The sequence below is a fragment of the Gymnoscopelus braueri genome, assembly GCF_963280865.1.
Source record: "Gymnoscopelus braueri genome assembly, chromosome: 1".
Taxonomy (NCBI): domain Eukaryota; kingdom Metazoa; phylum Chordata; class Actinopteri; order Myctophiformes; family Myctophidae; genus Gymnoscopelus; species Gymnoscopelus braueri.
In genome coordinates, this window is record NC_137603.1 from 22,788,720 (window position 1) to 22,808,866 (window position 20,147).

General features: G+C 43.3%; 2 protein-coding genes across 2 annotated transcripts in view; both read left to right on the forward strand.

The window, feature by feature from the left end:
- tpma (alpha-tropomyosin) overlaps window positions 1–20,147 on the forward strand; it is a gene marked incomplete at its 5' end in the record, with an annotated part of 303,129 nt that overhangs the window by 20,207 nt on the left and 262,775 nt on the right. The window lies entirely within an intron of this gene.
- Window positions 1,038–18,310, forward strand: fbxo22 (F-box protein 22). The gene is made up of 8 exons (XM_080425222.1): window positions 1,038–1,225; window positions 2,867–2,999; window positions 3,997–4,084; window positions 4,355–4,453; window positions 10,415–10,567; window positions 11,193–11,358; window positions 14,466–14,703; window positions 15,427–18,310. Exons 1-8 carry the CDS (start codon window positions 1,089–1,091, stop codon window positions 15,577–15,579), a joined length of 1,167 nt encoding a protein of 388 aa, XP_080281348.1. The 5' UTR covers window positions 1,038–1,088; the 3' UTR covers window positions 15,580–18,310.

Here is a 20,147-nt window from a genome sequence, read left to right on the forward strand (position 1 = left end):
ATATGAGTTGTTGAACAAGCATAGCACTTGCCCTAGCCTTAACAACCTTGCAGGCTTATGCAAAGGCTAAAATGTAAATTAGATAGCATGTTATGTAGACAGATGACAGGTTCATTTGTAGAGCTGGCATCCTGTATAGGGTGTTCAGTTTCGATGTACAGATTATAGTTTTTTTAATATTATACTGTTTAGACTGATTACAGGTTCTTGGTTTACCTATGATCCTAGATTACAATTTCTATGCATTTGATGTATTACCTTGTGCTTACCTTGATTACTGTAAATAGAATAGAATAGAATAGACTTTATTTGCCATTTGCACAAGTGCATAGAAAATGTTGGAGCTCAGCTCCCAGGGTCAGCATTTAAAAAAAAGACTCTGGCTTAAGAGCGTCTGCTAAATGCCTAAATTGTAGATTGTAAACAAGTTTCACCGGGCAGGTCATGTCATTTGTTAATGAGGTAATCAAACTATGCAGAGCCAGAGGCCAAGGGTCGTAGTTAGCCGTGGGTAGTCTAGCTGCATGCAGCATTCTTCCAACGTCAGAGTCCCACTGGGCGGGGCTTCTTTCGCTCTTCTTTATAAGAGTTGGGAACGGTGAGCGTTGTTACATTCTAATACAGCTCAAACACCCCATTTAAGGTCCAGTCGCAGAGTCGCAGTAGCTTGCTTCGTGAAGACTCTCAACCCACACCTGGACTCCTGTTGACGGCACCACTTTTTCCAGCACCACTTTTTCCAACAACCGCGGACTACTTTTTTTCACTGATAAAGTATAGTTTTGGACCGCGACGGAGGGGCGCAGTCGCAAGTGAACTTGAGCCACGAGAAGCACCACCGAGCTGAACCTTGCGAAGTTTGCTTGAGCCTACTCAGCCCCGGCCGGAGTTATAGGCACAGAGTTATAGGCACACAGAGTTATAGGCACAGAATCGTAAATTATCGCCCCCGCTAGGCAATGCCGAGCATTACACACGTAGTACTGTCCTCCCGGCCCCGCCCCCCGCTACAGAGAGTGAGAGCGGTTACCAGTAGAACGCTGGTCGCAGACTCGCAGTTTAGCCACCTTAGCATCCATCCACCCAACATGGAGGAGAAGCCGTCGTCTGCCTGCGGCTCGCAGCAGCAGGACAGCAAGGCTGAATACATCCTCAGTAACGTGGCCGAGGTGGTGGAGAGGATCCTGACCTTCGTGCCGACCAAGTCTCTGCTGCAGATAGCAAGGTGAGCTGATGGAGACGTGACACTGTGTGCTAGCATCATGGCTAGCATGCTAACACCTAGCTCTGGTCCATAGCGTTAGAAGGAGTTCTCCTTAACGCTATGTTACTTTCCAGCCGTTGCCCGCACACCCACGGCAGCGCAGGCTCTCGTCTGTAGTCAAAATAAATAATACACTTTCGCTACTCACCAAAACAAACACTTTTTTTAAGATGTTGAAATCCTACTTTCCTTAGTGGGAACACTCGGATTCCCCCACATCACGTCTAAAATATACTTTTTGGTCAGAAAAGAAAGTATTCCACCGGAAGAAAACATCTGGTCAATGGAATTGTTCTATTGACAAGATCTGTAGGGGGCGCAGTGGAGTAACTCAAACATTTCTTCCTTCCGGTGAAATATTTTATTTTCTGTCCAAAAAGTGTATTTTAGACGTGAGGTGGGGGGCTCCGAGTGTTCCCACTAAGGAAAGTAGGCTTTTAAGATCTTAAAACCGTCTTTGTTTTGGTGAGTAGTGAAAGTGTATTTTTTATTTTGACCACAGACGAGAGGTCGCGGCCGCTGCGCTACCGCGGGTTTGTGGGCAACGGCTCGAAAGTAACGTAGCGTTAAGGAGAACTCCTACGCTATGGACCAGAGCTAGCATCATGGTTAGCATGCTAACACCTGAAGCTAACGCCCCCATCATGTCTGGTCTGAATTGTGTCAAAAGAACTTCCCAAAAATAATGTGCTATTTAAATAATACCGTTATTTTAAAGCCGTACGACAGACGAAATGTTAAGCAGACGGTATCAGTGGTTAAGCTAAAAAATAAATTCACAATTGCTTTAGGCAAACTTAAATCCAAGAGTGTATATGTATTATTCTTAGTGGTTGTACTGCTACTGCCTTGCAACTTTATCCTGCTTAGTGATTTATTACATGCATTTCCTAGTATGCATGAACAAACACACATTATTCACGAATAATTATTAGATATTTTGTTGTACTACTGTTATTAAAGCTTTGGCTTGTTGATCGGCTATTTTCAGCAAAAGCTTTCCCCACAATAACAGAAAAAAGAAAATACACTAGTATAGAGCCCTCAGGGACTCAACCATATGGGGCTTAAGTGGTTAAACATCATGTCAAATTTAATGATGGTGACAGCGGCACGCTTAACCCTATGTGTGCTGTACAGTGTGTGCAGGTTAGGGATGGGACGATATGAAAATTGGGACGATTATTGTGGCCAAAATAATTGCGATTAATGATATTATTGGGATAATCAAAATTATCCCCTTATTCTGGGGGAAAGTTTGCCAAAAATAGCCGATCTACAAGCTCACAACGCGTTGCGAGCTTGTAGATTTGCTATTTGTGGCGAATCGATTTGTGTGGAGTGAAATAAGAGCGTACCAGATGCGCTCTATACAGGTCCGTTTTATCAAGTATAGAGCATTTAAGTGGTACTGAATTTGCAGCTCAACAAAAGCTAATTCATCCTAGTGTATGACGGACAGTTTCACGATACATTTAAATCTCCACGATACGATTTATTTTCAACGGTTTTCCTTATCAAGATAAATGATAATAACGATTATCGTCACATCCCTAGTGCAGGTTATGGAGGAACTGTGTTAACCCTACGTGTGCTGTTCAGTGTGTGCAGGTTATGGAGGAACTGTGCCCGCAGGGTCCTCAGGACCCAGCAGAAGTTGACGTGGGTGTCGGCCTGCGGTCCTTCCAACAAAGACGTGCACGCTCTCTGCAGCTGTCTGGCCGAGGAGGTGGAGGTACAACACGCACTGACGCTCCGCTGATTTCTTCTATCATTTTGTCGCTGCCTATCTCCATATTCTAACTTTTTGTGTTTTTTTTCCCGGCCCTACTTGTCATACTACAGCGTCACACAAAAGCATCAAAAGTGTTTTTGAGTGATATCTTTGAATCTAAATCCTGAAAAGTAAAGGTTTTGGAGGTGTCCACCTGACACAGACAATTTACTAAATGTTTTTTTTTTGTGTCACAATCCTTCACGATGAATGAAGAATCCCCCAAAAACAAGAGAATACTTGTCTTGATGAATTAAGAAAATAGAGGTCAAAGTACTACTGGCAATACTCTGGAATATACTGTGAGAGGTTTCGTTATGTGTGGGAGTTCATACATTTATGTTTCTTTTATATATGTTTGCTGGGCTCTTTATCAAGTATTCTTTGTTTTGGGATTTTTCATTCACTGTGAAGGAATGTGAATTCAAGACTTCACGGGTGTAATTGATTAAAAACGTTGCATTTAAGTCGCTGTAAGTGATATGTTTTGATTGAATCAACAAAAAGAAAAGTCTGCTAATTTATTTTTCATAATCACTTTCAATATCGCTTGTTTATCCTCTATCCTGTATGAGTTCTCTCTCCTGATGGGATGAAATTGGTATTCCGACCTGAAAGCGTACTTTCTGCTTACTAAAGAACTCAAACACTCCCTAGCAATGATTGCTAATTTGCTATTGAAATATAGAGCTATTTAACACTTAAACAACAAAATGCTGCAACATACTAGTGTCGTGTCCAGGGGGTGTACTTGTCTGGTGCTACGGAAACTGGACATAGGCTCCTGACCTATGGGCCAAATGGACCCCTAGGGGTCCTCTCAGAGTTGCAAATGGATATACTAACATTAAGCGTTAAACTACCTAGTCAATATTATGAAACACCTGCCAATGACTGTTGTTTGCATTTTACATAACAGCCTATTAAATAGTTTTGAGGCTTTTCTTATTCTGTACAGAAAGTGTTCCTGTTGCCTAAAACCGTTCTGGCCCTGGTAGACAGTGAGGCCTTCAATGGACAAGCGAGTGTCTACAGCCAGAACAAAGGTATTGCAGCACTTCTACTGCCCAGAGACTGAGATGGATATTTTACCTTGCAGATCAAATGTGGTTGCATCTGGGGCACTCATGAATAACATTTTACAACATTATACAACTACTGCAAACATTATATTTATTTTCATAAAAAAAATAATACAAATAAATACAAAATGTGTGTGTGTGTGTGTATATGTATATATGACAATGCTGTGGGGAATCAAAGTTGCTGCCACTTGATCAGTAATCCAGTTCTTTAACATTTGTTTTTACTTGCAGCGAAAAAGTGTCGTCACACTCCAGACACAATTGAGGAGCTGAGCATGCTCTTCCCCAAAGCATGTGACCTCATAGGCATCGCCGCGCCAGGAATAGTGTGTAAGTGTTCCTCTTGTCTTACTACTTTTAACATTTGTGCAAAAAGCAGAGTGCATACACGGATGGTGGCTGAGCTAAGAGTGTTCACTTTAGTTACTGTGTACACACTGTATAGCAGTGGTTCCCAACCATTTTATTTCCTTGGAACGCCCCAACAAGCAAACACACACACTGAAACACTGTCAGCTGACAGTGTTTCAGTGTGTGTGTCTGCTTGTTGAGGTGAACAAACAGCTGTAGATGGGAAATTAATCAATATTGATTGACTACATGACCTATTTATCGAGTCCGTCTGTATAATACAGACGTACAAAATACAGATGTATTTTGTCCTCCACTCCAACTGCTGTCCGTACAGACCACCCGCGGCCAGAGCTGTCCTTGTTGTTTATACTAGACCATACCCGTAGGGGGATATGAGCACCCAAAGTGTGCAGTTTGGCTTATGCGGTGAGAACAGACAGTTTATCAGGGATCGAAAGTGAGTTTGTGCAGTGTAGTGCAGTGGTTCTCAAACTTTTTCATGGCAAGGACCCCCAAATTGACAGTTGTTAGCCCGCGGACCCCCATTTGAAAAGATATGCGAGGGACCCCCATAAGAGAAGATTTTTGTACGGCTCTAGCAGTGAATGTCAACCATTTTAATTTCAAGGACCCCCAGTTTGACATGCATTAGGGCTACGGACCCCCATTTAAAGGGATATTTCACTTTCAAATAAAATAAACATTAAAAATAAATATTTTTAAAAAATGAAAAAAGTTATGGCAAAATCACGGCCCCCTCACACATTAGTAGGACACTCTAATGCGTGAGGGGGCCGTGATTTTTCCATTACTTTTTTCATTTATTTTTAATATATTTTTTAAATGTTTATTTTATTTGAAAGTGAAATATCCCTTTAATGGCATTTCTATCCCTTGGACCCCAGTTTATATGGTAAAATGTATGTTAATGTAACTGTGAGAGTGTACAAATGGAACCAAATGGACCCGTTAGAGTCCATTTGGTTCCATTTGTACACTGTCACAGTTACAGACCCATAAGGGTCCATTTGGTGCCTAATCTATCATTTAGCTGGGGACCCCCTGGAACTCCCTCAAGGACCCCTGGGGGTCCCCGGACCCCACTTTGAGAACCAATGGTGTAGTGTGTACACACACACGCACATCCCGTCGTGGAGGAACAGAACACCCACAAACACCCGCGCACATAAAGATCTAACAGGCGGAGCCGTTCCCCGTCGGCCGTCGCCAACACACACACGCGCGGACCGAAGTTGTGGTGCGATCATCTCCCCCCCCACTCGCGCAAACACAAATAATGTACATTGTGACACGTGCCTCCCCAACGTGCATGCGCACGTGCGTGTCCACGCATACACGGCCGCGGACCGAAGTTGTGGTGCGATCATCTCCCCCCCACCCACACACACACCAGACACCACGGAGGCAGCCACGAAATGTGGCTCTCTGGCGAGAGTGGGTGGGGTCTATGGTGTAGAAGCACGGTGTTGCCATGTTGTTCTATTGTAAGCGGTTTAGGGGCCATATTGGTGGTAGTGTGTTTTGGCGTTGGTTGTGAAAGTGCAGGTGGGTGTGGGGACGCGTTGTGAGCTTGTCGATCGGCTGTTTTCCAAGAGGCAAGGTATATGTGTGAAAGCGCTGCGTTTGGCCTTCTTTTCATAGACCTTGTTGCTTGTAGGGTTCGTTTCGTTTGGCCTTGTTTTCATAGACCTTGCTGCTTGTTTCGCGCGCGAAACCTGGCAACGACACATGCGCAGTTTGGGGCACAGACGACCCAAGACACCAAGACACCAAGACAGACCGACAGAGCTTACTCAAATTATATGTAGGATATGTTGTTTAGTTGTCTGTATCGATCTAAAGGGGCTGTATACATCATTCAGCCACTAGATGTCACACTCCACTCCACAACACCTTTGTTGCACAAGGTTCCCTGTTTCCCTGAATAAAATCTATAAGGCAGCGCTCATGCTGTTTGCACCGTTGCAACATGGCAGTTACAACATGGCAACGACCTCTAAAGGAGGATAATCAATGACTTAATCCGTGCCCAAAATAACCCAAACCTTTTATCCCCACTATAACATACGTTGAAGTTAATATTTTGAAGTTCAAATATTTCAAAAAGTATAGAAGATATAGTATGTGTACTAATAAAAAGGTTTGTGAGATTAGCTCCGGACAGCTTATATAAATGGTAAATGGTGCATTTATATAGTGCTTTTATCTAAAGCGCTTTACATAGATTGTGCATTACATTCACCCATTCACACACACACATTCATACACCGATGGCGGAGGAAACCATGCAAGTCACCAACCTGCTCATCGGGAGCAATTAGGGGTTCAGCGTCTTGCTCAAGGACACTTCGACTCTTAACTCTGGGGGAGCCCAGGATCGAACTGGGAACCTTGTGGTTTCCATCCGGCCGCTCTACCCCTGAGCCACTGCCGTCCCCAATCATAGACATATAGACATGTCTCATAGACGGCTCCCTCTTTCGCAGCCAGGCCGTAACATCGCTAACAATATGACGTTTACATTCACAGTGTGCTCGTATTGGGTGGGGATGTGCATGGCGAGTCCGAAGCGTGCAGCAGATGTCCTGACTCAGGGCTCAAACTGGTGACGTCGCATGTAATGAAACGTCGCATGCATGTGTCATGCATTCCATCCTGCTTCCTCGTCAGGGGTCTCTGTGGGGAAGCGGCATGTCTCGGGTCGTTACGTTGATGAATAGTCCCATCCGCTACAGTCGTGGCACTCTCCATTTGTCCGCGTAATCACAGTCCCACGGAGAAGTGACATTTCATCAGCTGTGTTCACTTGATGGCGTATCACGCTCGCCATCATCTGTCACCTTTAATGGCACGCTTGGATGTTTGTGATAATACTGCTGCTGTGGTATCGCAGCCACGCGGAGGGAGGGTCAACGCCGGGTCGCCTACTCAAATGCAACGGATGGTGGTGGTTCTCGCGTCAGGGTTTGAATGAGTTTCAATATATGGCTTATGTGTAGCTATAAATTACAGTACGACAAATGTTTATACACTCCCTTACCATTTACATTATGGTAAAATGCTAAATGTAAAGTGTTACGTTTAGTTTGGACCGTGCACAAAACACATGGATCTCAAACAAAGAAGAGATGCTTTCTACCAGATGATTAAAACAAATCGAATAATGTGGATCTCGGGCTCCAAATGGGAACAGCCAATTAGTCCATGAGCCAGAGCCCCAAAATTGAGCAAAAATTATCGAAAGAGTGGGCAAAACCAAACCTATATTAAATTGTTCATAGGGTCAATACGAGTAAATAAATATATGATAACCTCTCCACAGGAGCAGCTTTTTCATGGTTATCACACATTTTGTTATTTTCCCCATACGTACATGACAGGTGAAAAAATGACAAAATTTAAAAAAGAGTTATCATAATGAAACTTCCTGAGTTGATTACTTACATGAAGACAATGATTTATCGTATTACAAGTTTTCTGAAATTGTATATTTAAATATGCAAATTAGGCATTTAGTCCATGAGCCAGAGCCCCAAAATTGAGCAGATATTGAATATTCCCTCGTTAAAAACCTTTGAATCCAACATCTTAACAAAATGAAATAAGTATGTTGACTCTGGCTTTGTCCAATGTTGATTCTGGAAAGTTATGCAAATTTGGGCATATTTTCCTATTTAAATATACAATTTCAGAAAACTTGTAATACGATAAATCATTGTCTTCATGTAAGTAATCAACTCAGGAAGTTTCATTATGATAACTCTTTTTTAAATTTTGTCATTTTTTCACCTGTCATGTACATATGGGGAAAATAACAAAATGTGTGATAACCATGAAAAAGCTGCTCCTGTGGAAAGGTTATCATATATTTATTTACTCGTATTGACCCTATGAACAATTTAATATAGGTTTGGTTTTGCCCACTCTTTCGATAATTTTTGCTCAATTTTGGGGCTCTGGCTCATGGACTAAATGTGGATCTTGTCTGTATGACTGTTTTCAGCCTGATCAGAGCTGGATTATAAAATTAAACCTAAATATTAAAAAAAGTATAAAACATGCAGGAAAAAATATTAGTGGAGGTACTTCTGTGGCACATGTTGTGTGCACACATGTGGTGCTGATTGGTCCAGCGGTTTGCCTCTAAGGAGCTAAGCCGTAAAAAATAGTTTATTTTGGCTAAGAAAACTTTTGGAACCATGTGCTGTGTACACTAATACACATTTGAAATTAAACATTGGGCTAACACAGCTGCGTTTCATTTTTATTAGCCAGGCCTGGTTCCAGCAATCATACTCTGACTGTTCTTTATTGCTAGGCCAACAACTCCCTTTTACAATAAGAAACTCAATGAGTTGTCATTTCAAGGTCGGATGAATCTGAATATGTCCTTATGGATCACAACGTTGTGAACCTCATTCATTCATAAAGCGTTTGACTTATATGTCACAGTGCACAGAATCCAGTGTCACTCCTTGCTGTGGTGACAGTAAATGTCTAGTGAAAGAGTGAGAATTCCTTCTTCAGCTGAGTGAAGACGTGGAAACGATTCAGAAACTCACTTTTCAGACCCGATATTTCTTTCCCATGAGGGACACGGCACAACACGGACAGACTGCAAAGACGAGAAAGGAGTCTCTAGGACCGTTGCATCTCCCACATTTACGTAGATCTGAAAGGCACGATCACTGCGCGATTACGCAACTTTTCCGCACGCAATTGAAAGAACCATTCGACTCGAGCACCGCTCACTAGACCAGTCAAGACCATTGATGTTTAAGTGTCTTTGCTTTAACTAGACCATACCCGGTGAAGGGCGCAGACGAAAGTAGTTGCAAACTTGGGGTTATTGCACGTCCTGTAGCGCGGTCCCCCCGCGGGTCCCCCCGCGGCACCCCCCGCGGTCACCCCTCCCCACGGGCAAGCCCCACCCCCCACGGGCAACCCCCCACACACACCCCCGTCGCGGAACCCCCCGGGTCCCGTCGCAAACACACACACACACGCAACGTTTAGCGCGAGTCGTCTCGTGCGCGCACACGCACACACAGAGCCAGCGTGTGCGCGCCTGCGCACACACACACACGGGCAACAGTGTGTCGCGGCTGGATTGGATGCGACGCATGCGCAGTTTGATCGGGCACAGACGAAGACACGACCCAAGACAGACACGACCCAAGACAGACAGACAGAGGTTACTCAAATTATAGGAGGATACAATTAACGGAGGGAGAATGGCTGCCAGACTCAAACGGATAGCTGGAAGTGAATATTTAAATTCAAAATATTTATACTTTTTCTTTTTTCGCTTATGCTTGATTTATGTCATTGCGCGTGATGTTGCACTTAGTGTGGGGCACCAAAAATAGCCGATCTACAACCTCACAATACATTGCCGTGTGATGTGTAGTGAGCTCGTAGATCCACTGTTTTCGGTGCAACTAACTATGAATTCGGCTTAGATCAGCCAGCAGTTTGACACCGTTGGTCTAGAACCAGGATAGGACCTAGCCTGGTATCCAGCCTGCTTCGCTACGTTCGGCGGACTTTTTTTTCTCTCTTCGCTTCTCAGTCTGGAAAGCCTCCTATCTCCAAGGGAGGCGGGACATGCCAAAAGGTTCGAGTCGAACCTGGGGCTTCTGATTGGTCTGTGGTGCGGGGCGGGACCAAAAAAACAGTGTGATCGTTGTGATTCGTCATTCGTTTGAACAACATCCAATCAGCAACGACGTTGCCCAACGTAACATATGTAGTTCCAGTGTAGTTCTGCAAAACCTCCCAATGGGAGGCTTTCCAGACTGAGAAGCGAAGAGAGAAAATAAAGTCCGCCGAACGTAGCGAAGCAGGCTGGATACCAGGCTAGATAGGACCATCAATGACTACAATGTTTAAATCCACCTTGTGTTTGTTCCCCAGTGACTCCCAGTGGTTCCCACTCGGGTCCTCCTCAAGAGTACCAGGAAGGAGAGGCAGGGTTCGCCATCATGTTCCCCAGCGTGGAGGGAGTTCACATCAAGCCCTTCCATTTCTGCAAGAAGACCATGTCTCAAACAGCCCTGGAGGAGGCAGGTCAGACGTCAAGTTCAAGGCAGCTCACTGTACCCGGGGGCAGAGTTTGCCTTGTCGTAGGGCTGGGGCAATTAACTGAACATGTATCGAAACAGACATTTAGAACCGTGCACTGACATAATGTTGCTCATGTCAAATAATGGAGTTAACGTACCTATGCATGAAACAATGTCTGCGGTGTGGAATTAATTCAGTCTGAATCTGACAACAAATTCGTCATTGTGACTGTGCAGCTTCAGTCATGCGAGAAGGAGGCAAGACACAATCGATTAATAGCAAACTTAATAAACCACATCCTGAATATAACTCTCCTTCGTGTGGAGGGCGCTATGTTTCAAAGAGACTGGTTGCAAAAAGCATATTGCGATCATATCTGAGACACTGCACTATATTACACACATAAATCCAGCTGTGGTTGTAAAATATTTGGAAAACTTCTTGAAAAGTCATAAAAATCCATGTCAAAATATACATATATAAACCCAGATTTATTCATTGTGGAAACCTGCGATATGAGATAATATACAGTTAAATCTGCAGCCGTATGTTGAAGCAATTCCTTGGCCCATGAATTTCCAAAATTGTGTGTGCCTCCCTCCCTCATTGCTTTCTCTCCTCTCTCTAGGATTAGTAGATAACCCAGAGCTTCGAGTGGTGCTGCTGTTTGTCTATGAGGCGTATAAGTCTGGAGCAGCTCGCTTCCTCAGCCAGGTGCTGGAACCGCTGGCCAAGAGCAAAGCTCTGGTAGCTGGAGGACTGGTGGAGAGCGCCTTCTCTCCTCCACGCCAGTGGTGAGTTAAAGCATTGGTTTTATGCCAAGGCCCCCCAAATTAATATGTATTATTTGGCTGTAGACCCCGGTACCCCCATACAAGATTTTGTTGTTAAAGTGTTTCCAAAATATTCAAAGTTCAAACATTTTTCAAGATTTTGTTTTAGAATATAGCAGTCAATTAATCAATTTCATTTAAAGCCCGGCATGGACAGGCTCCCAGTTACATTTCGGATATCGTCGCTGTCGGGTGGAAACCTCATATGTCCAGAACAGTTACTTATCAGGATTCAAATTCGGAAATAGCAAAAGTAGCAGATCTACAAGCTCAAAACGCGTCGCTTCGCTCCGCATTTCACGCCGCATTTCGAGCTTATAGATTTGCTACTTTTGATGCTTTTGTGTGACGCTGCAGTATGATCAAGTATAGGGCATTCATTTATGAAAAATCACAAAAAGTTACAATATGAAGAAAAGAGGTTTCTGCCCGACAGCAACGAAATGCTGGTCGCTTACAAGCCTGTGCGCAGCCTTAGATCCTCAGGCAGAGTCTCCTGGTTACCTCTAAAACTCGCTTCATTATTACCGGGGCCGATCAGGCTTGTGTGGGCCGGGCAGCTATAGGCTTTGGAACACCCTGCCTGAACACCCTGCCTGAGGAGCTATGCCTAACAAAATCAGTGTATGCTTTCACTTCTGAGAACATACCATTACATCTATATCAAGTGTTTAAAAAAAAAAAGGGATATTTCACGTAGGTGATAAAAATGACCCCAAACATGTTTTAAAGTGAATTATCCCTTTAAGTTTATTTGCCCGTGATAGCTCAAATGTTCTAACTTATATATGAGACTATTATTATTATTGTATTCTGTTCTTACTTTATTGTTTGCGGCTTTCTGTAAAGCACTTTGTAACTTTGTTTGTAAAAGCGCTGTACAAATACATTCATTTTCATTCAATATTATATTGAGGAAGTATGCAGTGAAACTAAAGAAGCTGTAACCCGACGCCACCGTGCGTCTGGTCAACCAGGAAGTCACTGGCCTTTTTTGTGTGTGGCTGCGGTATGCTTAGTGTGCATACTGTACTGTTCAAATTTGTTGCTGTCGGGTGGAAACCTTGCATGTCCAAAACTTACTTTACAGGGAATAGAAAAAAGAACCTGCGTTCCAATGGCTCCAACGTAGTTATGTCATTGTTTCAATATCTATAAAACCTACAGTCAGACTTAACCACTTTCACTTAAATATTTTTTCATAAAATATCAAAAAAAGATCTACACGGTCACATCGCGACAATGTTGTGAGCTTGTAGATCTGCTTTTCGAGCTACTTTTGCATGGCACTCTTGCATGAAGAAATAGGGCATTCATTTAAGAAAAAAACATAAAAAGTTGAAATATATAATAGGTTTCTGTCCGTCAGTGACGATATCGAACACTAAATGAAGGCAAGGATATAGCAAAGTACTGTAAAGCTCCTTTTCTTTTTTTATTGTGCATTTTTTGAACAGAGTACATATGAAAGAAAGTACTAATGAACCCAAGGGTCCATGTTGGTGTGCACCTTGCTGTCCCATGGAGAATTAACCCTACTGGTTCAGTTGACTCCAACACCATTTGGCCACAGTTTCCACTTGCACACAAGATAATCTCAACATTTTAACGGACAGATGTGCTGTGTGTGTGGTGGATGAACCCTAACCATTTGACCCCCATGTGACCCCTTGACGTTTTCTCATCATAATCTAATGGAGGATGAATCCTAGTGATTTTGTTAACACATTGGCCTTTCTTCTAGTCTAAGGCCTCCGTCACTAAATAAGCAACATTCACTGAGGGCTCCAAGGACTGTCGTCGGTTGTACACTGGCTACTTTCAAATAGCCAAAGTATAAAATGGGTCTCAAGTGGTTAAATATGAGGTAAAGAGCTTTCGATTTATGTAATCCAATGTGTTGAGGCCTCCGAGGTGGTAAAATGTTTGAAAGCACACTCTAATCTATTTTCCGCGGGGATGAGCCTGTGGCCATCTGGAGAGTGAAGGCCACTGGGGATACACTTTTCCAGGCTGTGTAACTTTAATCTGAGACATTTTTCTCTTCTGAAAGTAAATTGTGGGAGTACAAGGCCTTGTTCCCCAGCAGCTGACGAGAGCTACTCTGCCTCTATGTGACTCCAGAGAAACTGGACTTATCAGCATTATTCCACTGGTGTTCTCTCTTTCTCTCTCTCTCTCTCTCTCTCTCTCTCTCTCTTTCCGTCTCTGTCTGTGACTTTCTTTCTCTCTCTCTACCTGTCTCTCTCTCTTTCTCTCTCGCTCTTTTGGTCTCTCTGTCTCGCCCGCCCTTTCCTTCTCTTTCTTTCCTTGTCTCTCCCCCCCTCTCTCTCTTTCACTCTTTCTTCCTGTCTCACTCCACTCCTATCCTGTCTCTCATTCTCATTCTGCTGCCCCGTCTTGTCTCTCTCTCTCGCTCTCTCCCCGGGGTGATCGGAGCCCTGAACAATGACAGAGCTGCCAGGTCAAACTCCTTCCATCTGTAAACAGCCCTGCCTGCTCGCAACACGCCACAGCGGCACTATTCTTTTTGGAACAAAACCCCCTGCACATGTTGTACTTGCACTATATATATATATATCGTTGCTGTCAGGTTGTATGTCCATAACTGTTAACTTTTCAGAAAACCCCAGAATAGATCAGGAGCGATTATCGGGCAAGATCATCTTTCATCTAGTGCACTGGTTCCCAAACAGTTCTTATTTTGTTCCAGGGGGTCCCCAGCAAGTTTATATAGCATCACAATCATTTTAACCACTTAATCCATTTATACGTTGGCTATTGAAAAATAGCAGATCTACAAGCTCACAGCACGTCACTTAGTGCCGCGCTGCGAGCTTGGATACATCTGCTTATTTTTTATTTAAGAAATTAAATATCAAAAATCTTTTTCTTCTGGGGGGGATCCCTGGCAAAAATCATTTCAGATGGGCCGTCTGTGGCCAAATACATAGAAATTTGGGGGTCCTTGACATGAAAGAGTTTGAGAACCACTGACCTATATGAATGAGTGACAAATAAATCCTTTGTTTCTCCCTCTCTCTCTCTCTTTCTCTCTCTCCATGCAGCTGCAGTCAGGGTGCGTACGGCGTGGTGGGCGTCACCCTGAGCGGGCCCAAGGTGCAGGGGGCCTCGGTGCTGCTGGAGCAGGACGTCAGCAGCCCCGAGGCGGCCGAGGCCACCATCCGCCGGCTGAAGGCGGCCAAGCTGCCCGACAGGAACACCCTGGGCTTCATGTTCGCCTGCGTGGGCCGAGGACACAACTACTACAACCAGAGCAACGTGGAGGCCGAGGCCTTCCGTAAGGTAGGCCCGTCACAGTTATTACCTAATCGCAATTATTTGAGATATTTTCATTTTGAAAAAAACAGCAGATCTACAAGCTCAAAACACGTGGCTGTTTCCACTATTCATATTTTTAAATAATCTTTTAAGTATAAAGTTATTTAACTGTTCCACTGCCAGAGTAAATAAATAAAGGCCAGACGGCCAGCGATCTTTCTTACCTTTTCAAGTAGTCACAGAATATTTATCTCCATTATGATCGATCCCCTGATGGTTGCTAATCACGGAGGGTTTAACTGTGCTTCCGCTAAAAATAATAATAATTGCATCGCAACCTCTCCTTCGCTCGTTGCTTGTTATACGGAAAATAGCATGTCGTTGAAAATAGTATGTCTCGTCAAAAATACATAGTAAAACACAGGAGACGAGATACAGGTGATTTCCCAAATATTTTAACCAGGAAGTGAATGGAGCAGTAAATCTTCGGATCACATTATCACCTGGTTCTGTGTGGGAAAAAAAAAAACGTCATAAGGCGTTTGGACGATGTCTCCTCATAAGTCGTCCTTGGCAGTGAATGAGTTATGTTATTTGTCATATCTGCCCTGTGCAACTTTATTTTACGAAGCCTAAAAGCTAAACAGAAATGTGAAACGGAAACTTAAGTAAAGTAAAAGTAACCTCAGAATTGTACTTGAAAGTACAGTACAAGAAGTAAATGTACTTGGTTGCTTTCCCACCAAGGTCTTCCCCAACACGCCGCTCTTCGGCCTGTTCGGCAACGGCGAGATCGGCTGCGACCGCATCGTCAAGGACGACTACACGCTGTGCGACGCCGACACAGACAGCCTGCAGCACGAGTACACCACGGTGATGACGCTGATACACCTGGGCTGACCAATGGGCAACAAGAACCCCTGCACCTGTTAGGAACAACAAAACATTCTGGTGCTCAACCACCTAAATAATAACCGTGGTTCTTCAACAGTGGTTTCCAGGGGGTCCCGCAGCTAAAGGATTGATCGTTAGGAACCAAATGGACCCTTACAGGCCTGTAACTCAGAGAGCGTACAACTGGAACGAAATGGACCTGTAAGGGTCCAATTGGTTCTATTTGTACACTCTCTTGAGTTATATGGGGGGGAGGGGGGTCTGTGGCCTAATGCGTAACAAACTGGGGGTCCTCTGGGGGTCCACGGTGATGACACTGGTGCACCTGGGCTGGCCAATGAGCATGCACAACCTTCCACTGACTGAACGAACTCAGAACGGTGCACCTTCAGGAAACTCCCAACATTCCGCTTGCTTGCGTGCCATAGAGCACAGAGGTCTGACATCACTGACCACTAGAGGGCGCTATCCCCCAGGGTTGCGGCGTTATTTATTGTGTTGAAATCCCCATAGGGGAATCTTAGCTCACGTCATATATGTGACGTAATAAACGCATCTTCCGGTGTTTCTGTCAGGGGGGTGACTGCATCGTTTATGATATTCATTCATATTTGATACAGCCTGTTAATGGAGAAAATGTAATTGATTCTGCCTTGAAAGTCTTAAAAACTACACTTCCGGGTCTGAAATCACTGTCCCTACAGCAGCCGCGTTCATGGGAAATGTAGTCTTTGGGTCGTTTGACTTGTTTATAGCATTTATTGTGTTGCTCTTTGGGTAAATTTATACATTTCCACCTCGAATCAGTCGATGCTTCATATCCATATGAGTAAAATCGCCGGGTGGTTTGTACATTTTTGGAACACAGTTCTTATATGAAGCGATCTAAGATTCCCCTAATGGGGATTGCAACACAAAAAATAACGCTGCGACCCAAGGGGATAGCGTCCACCAGCAGCAGTGATGTCAGGACTTCGGTGCTCTATTAAGGCCAATTCCGCACCAATGATTAGCGATGCAACCAAACCGTTGCAAAATACACTGTTTAGAAGAATCGCAGCGGTCTGAATTGCCCCGTTGCGGCGGGTCGGTACAGTTTTGGTATTCTGCTGCACGCGGTTGCGAAGTTGCAGCTGGTAGTGTCACAGATCATTGGTGTGGACTGGTTCTCAACGTGGGCTTCCAGGGACCCCCCCCCCCAAGGGGTTCCCAGGGGTCCCCAGCTAAATGATTGATAGTTAAGGACCAAATGGACCCTTACAGGCCTGTAACTCAAGAATGTACAAATGTGGTTCCATTTGTACATATGGGGGGGGTCTGTGGAAAATTCTGGTTGTTTGTGTGCTATATAATCCACTGGTTCCCAACCTGAGGTCTGGGGCCCCCCCTTGGGCAGGACGCCAAATATCATGTGGGCCTTGTCTGTGTGGAGGTTGTCCATTTTAAAAAATACATGTTGCACAAAATCAAAACTTTGCTTTCATCCATTTTCAACCTGGCATCCCATTTTTGGCATGACATTATATTGTCGAAAAAAAAAAAAAATATTGGGGAAAAAAAATGTTTTCAATATTTTCCAAAGAATTGACAAGCTCACACCGCAGTGCGTTGTGAGCTTGTCGATCGGCTATTACGCTGTTCTTCATATGAGAACTATATTGTGTGTGTGTGTGTGTGTGTGTGCGTGTGTGCATGCGCACATATTGGGGGGGGTCTCAGCTTTTGTCAGAAGTAAGGGGGGCCTCCATTGAAAAAAGGTTGGGAAACACATGGGGGGGTGGGGGGTTGTAACCATGGTGATGTACGCACAAGACAATATGGCTGCCACCATCACAGCACTTAAACACGCCAGATCTATCCTTAGGCTATTCGAAAATAGCCGATCTACAAGCTCACAAGCTGTTATGGGCTTGTAGATCTGTTACTTTCGAGACATGGTGAAAGCTGGTGAAGAGTTTTGAAAATGTTTGCCTATAATGACAGCGTGTTGATAGATCTGCTATAATTGAAATCCTATCGAAAGCTTTCAAGATTATTGAAAGATGTTGAAGAATTGTGGCCTATAATGACATAATTGGTACGCCAGGGTGAACGTGGTTGAAGTGTAAACAGGTGCTTTTTAACAAAGAAATAAGGAAGAAGTTTTACTTTGTTGTTTTTTGCCCTCTCATGCCTCATAGGGCTGGGCGCAGCATTGATATTCTATCGATATTCGACTAGAAATCGTCTGGGATTTTGGTGTTGTATTTTCCTAGTTTTAATCACTTAAGCCTTAATTTATACTTTAAGAAATTCTCAAATAATTTGCAGAACGGCATTCTTTTGCTATATTGGAACATTTTAGAAATAAATCTAAAATAAACTGATATTACTCAATATCGATATTGAGGCATTTTGTAAAAATAAATAAAGTGATATTTGATTTAGCCTATATTGCCCAGCCCTAATGCCTCTCTTGCAGACATAACTGTGTGTACGCATGGCTTAGTCTAGATATTAACGAGTTTCACAAAAACGGAAAACATTTACAGACCATTTGTTTTTTGTTTTGCTTCCTTTCCGTGTAATATATAGCATTCTTGTAAAATATGTGTATATTTCCTCCAAATTATGTGTACATTCAGCACATATATCTTCAGCACCTCCACCTCTGGGCTGCTCGCTTTGCATTTGTCTCAGTTGTGTAGCTGTTATAATTGTTGATTCAAAAATGCCGTAATTAAAAAAAGTCAATGTTTTGATGTCTCGATGTCTTCAAGTAATATTCCCATTTTTCATAGGTTTTTATGTGTCTTTGTTTTAACATAAGAGGTTTTTATGTGTCTTTGTTTAACATGGGGGCAAAAGTTTACACTATCTTCGCTTGTATGTCCGAAACCTGTTTTCTAATGGATCTAATGTAGTTATTATTTAGTCAAAGCTCTTAACCCATTTAGATCTGAGGCTGATTCTGAAAACGCCTTCTAAATCCTGACTTAAGTTTTCTGAAAAACTTCAAATATTTATTCAAGAAAAAAGAAAAAATTATATTGTTTTATTTGAATCCTGAAAAGTAACAGTTTTGGACATATGAGGTTTCCACACGACAGACGATTTATAAAACCCACCTACTAAAAGTGGTTAAAGTGGATAATTTGTAACTTAAATGTATTTAAAAAATCACACCCAGTGTGAAGTGGGCGGTGTGGTCACTGGTCACAGTGGTCATCACAGTGATGGAAGTTCACTTAAAGAAAAGTAATATTGTGGACCAACCATTGTACACCCCTAACTTAAAAAAACCCATAAATGTGGTTTTTTTAAGTGCATAGTCCTATTTATAGGGCTATGCACATGTGTCATGTGTTCACTAGCCAATCACAGTGTACAATGGTGGCCAATCACGGTGCAGGGTTAGGGGGGTACAATGGTGGCCAATCACAGCGCAGGGTTGGGGGGTACAATAGGTGGGGGGGGGGGTACAATGGTGGCCAATCACAGTGCAGCGAATGTCGATGTCCAAACCTCACATATAGGGGCGGTTTCACCGCCCAAAAAATGGCTAAAACGGCTCATAACACGTCACATTGAAACCTTGTAGATAGGCTATTTTAGCTACTTTTGCGCAACTCTTCTTAGGCCAGGGCATTAATTAAAATGCCCTGGCCTAAGGGCCAGTGCACCCACTGCTAACCAAACAGTGGGTTGGGACCCATGTTTGGGTCGCGGACCAATTGCTATGGGTCGCGAGTAAATGTACCCTTTCCTACATAATGTATTTCAAAAGATTAAAAAAAGTTTAATCAAAAACGTCACAACTTTTCATCAATTAAAAACAATTCCAATATTTTTCAAAAGTATTTCATAAATAAAAATAAAAAAACGAATAATTACCATGAATAAATGAAAACAACGTTCAATAAGTTCTGAAAATGGCACATCTACAAGCTCATATTGCGGCGCGAAGCGACGTGTTGTGAACTTGTAGATCCGCTATTTTCACTAGTTTGGGTCCCAGGCAAACTTTTGGGTCTTGAGCTAAAAAGTTTGGGAACCACTGATCTATAACATATCTATGATAAATGACACTACATTTGGGCAAGGTTTCAGCGCGATCAGAGCCTCATTAAAATATTTCAAAACATTCTGTGAAGAAAGGATGCCTACTGCCCAGTAGATAGTACTTTTATTTTATTTGGCGCTCCAGAATGCAATCCAGCGGTTTGCGAGATTATCTCCATTGACACAGGAATACGGACACACAGACTCTCACCTCTGAGGAGCCACACCGTAAAAACACTGCAGCAAATCCTTGGGGATCAGAAATTCAGTGTTGGTGTGACCGAGTTGACGACAAGTTGATTCTCAGACCTACACTCCAATGTGTTTCCAGCTTGTTTATACTTTGTCAACTTTAAACTGTTTCGCAACGTAAGATCCGTGGACCACAAGGTGTCCCAACGGGTCCATTTGGTTCCAATTCAGAGTTGAACTAAAACCGAGGATTTGTAGATTGGGGTCCCAGAGATAAAAAAATGTATATATAAAATGTATCAAATGGGGTCCGTGGCCTAATGCATGTCAAACTGAGGTTT

Bases quoted from the DNA above. Each gene is read 5' to 3' on its own strand.
- fbxo22 (XM_080425222.1), top strand. From the start codon at position 1,089: ATGGAGGAGAAGCCGTCGTCTGCCTGCGGCTCGCAGCAGCAGGACAGC. The intron at 4,454-10,414 runs GTAAGTGTTCCT...TTTGTTCCCCAG, and splicing joins CGCCGCGCCAGGAATAGTGT to TGACTCCCAGTGGTTCCCAC. The intron at 11,359-14,465 runs GTGAGTTAAAGC...CTCTCCATGCAG, and splicing joins TTCTCTCCTCCACGCCAGTG to CTGCAGTCAGGGTGCGTACG.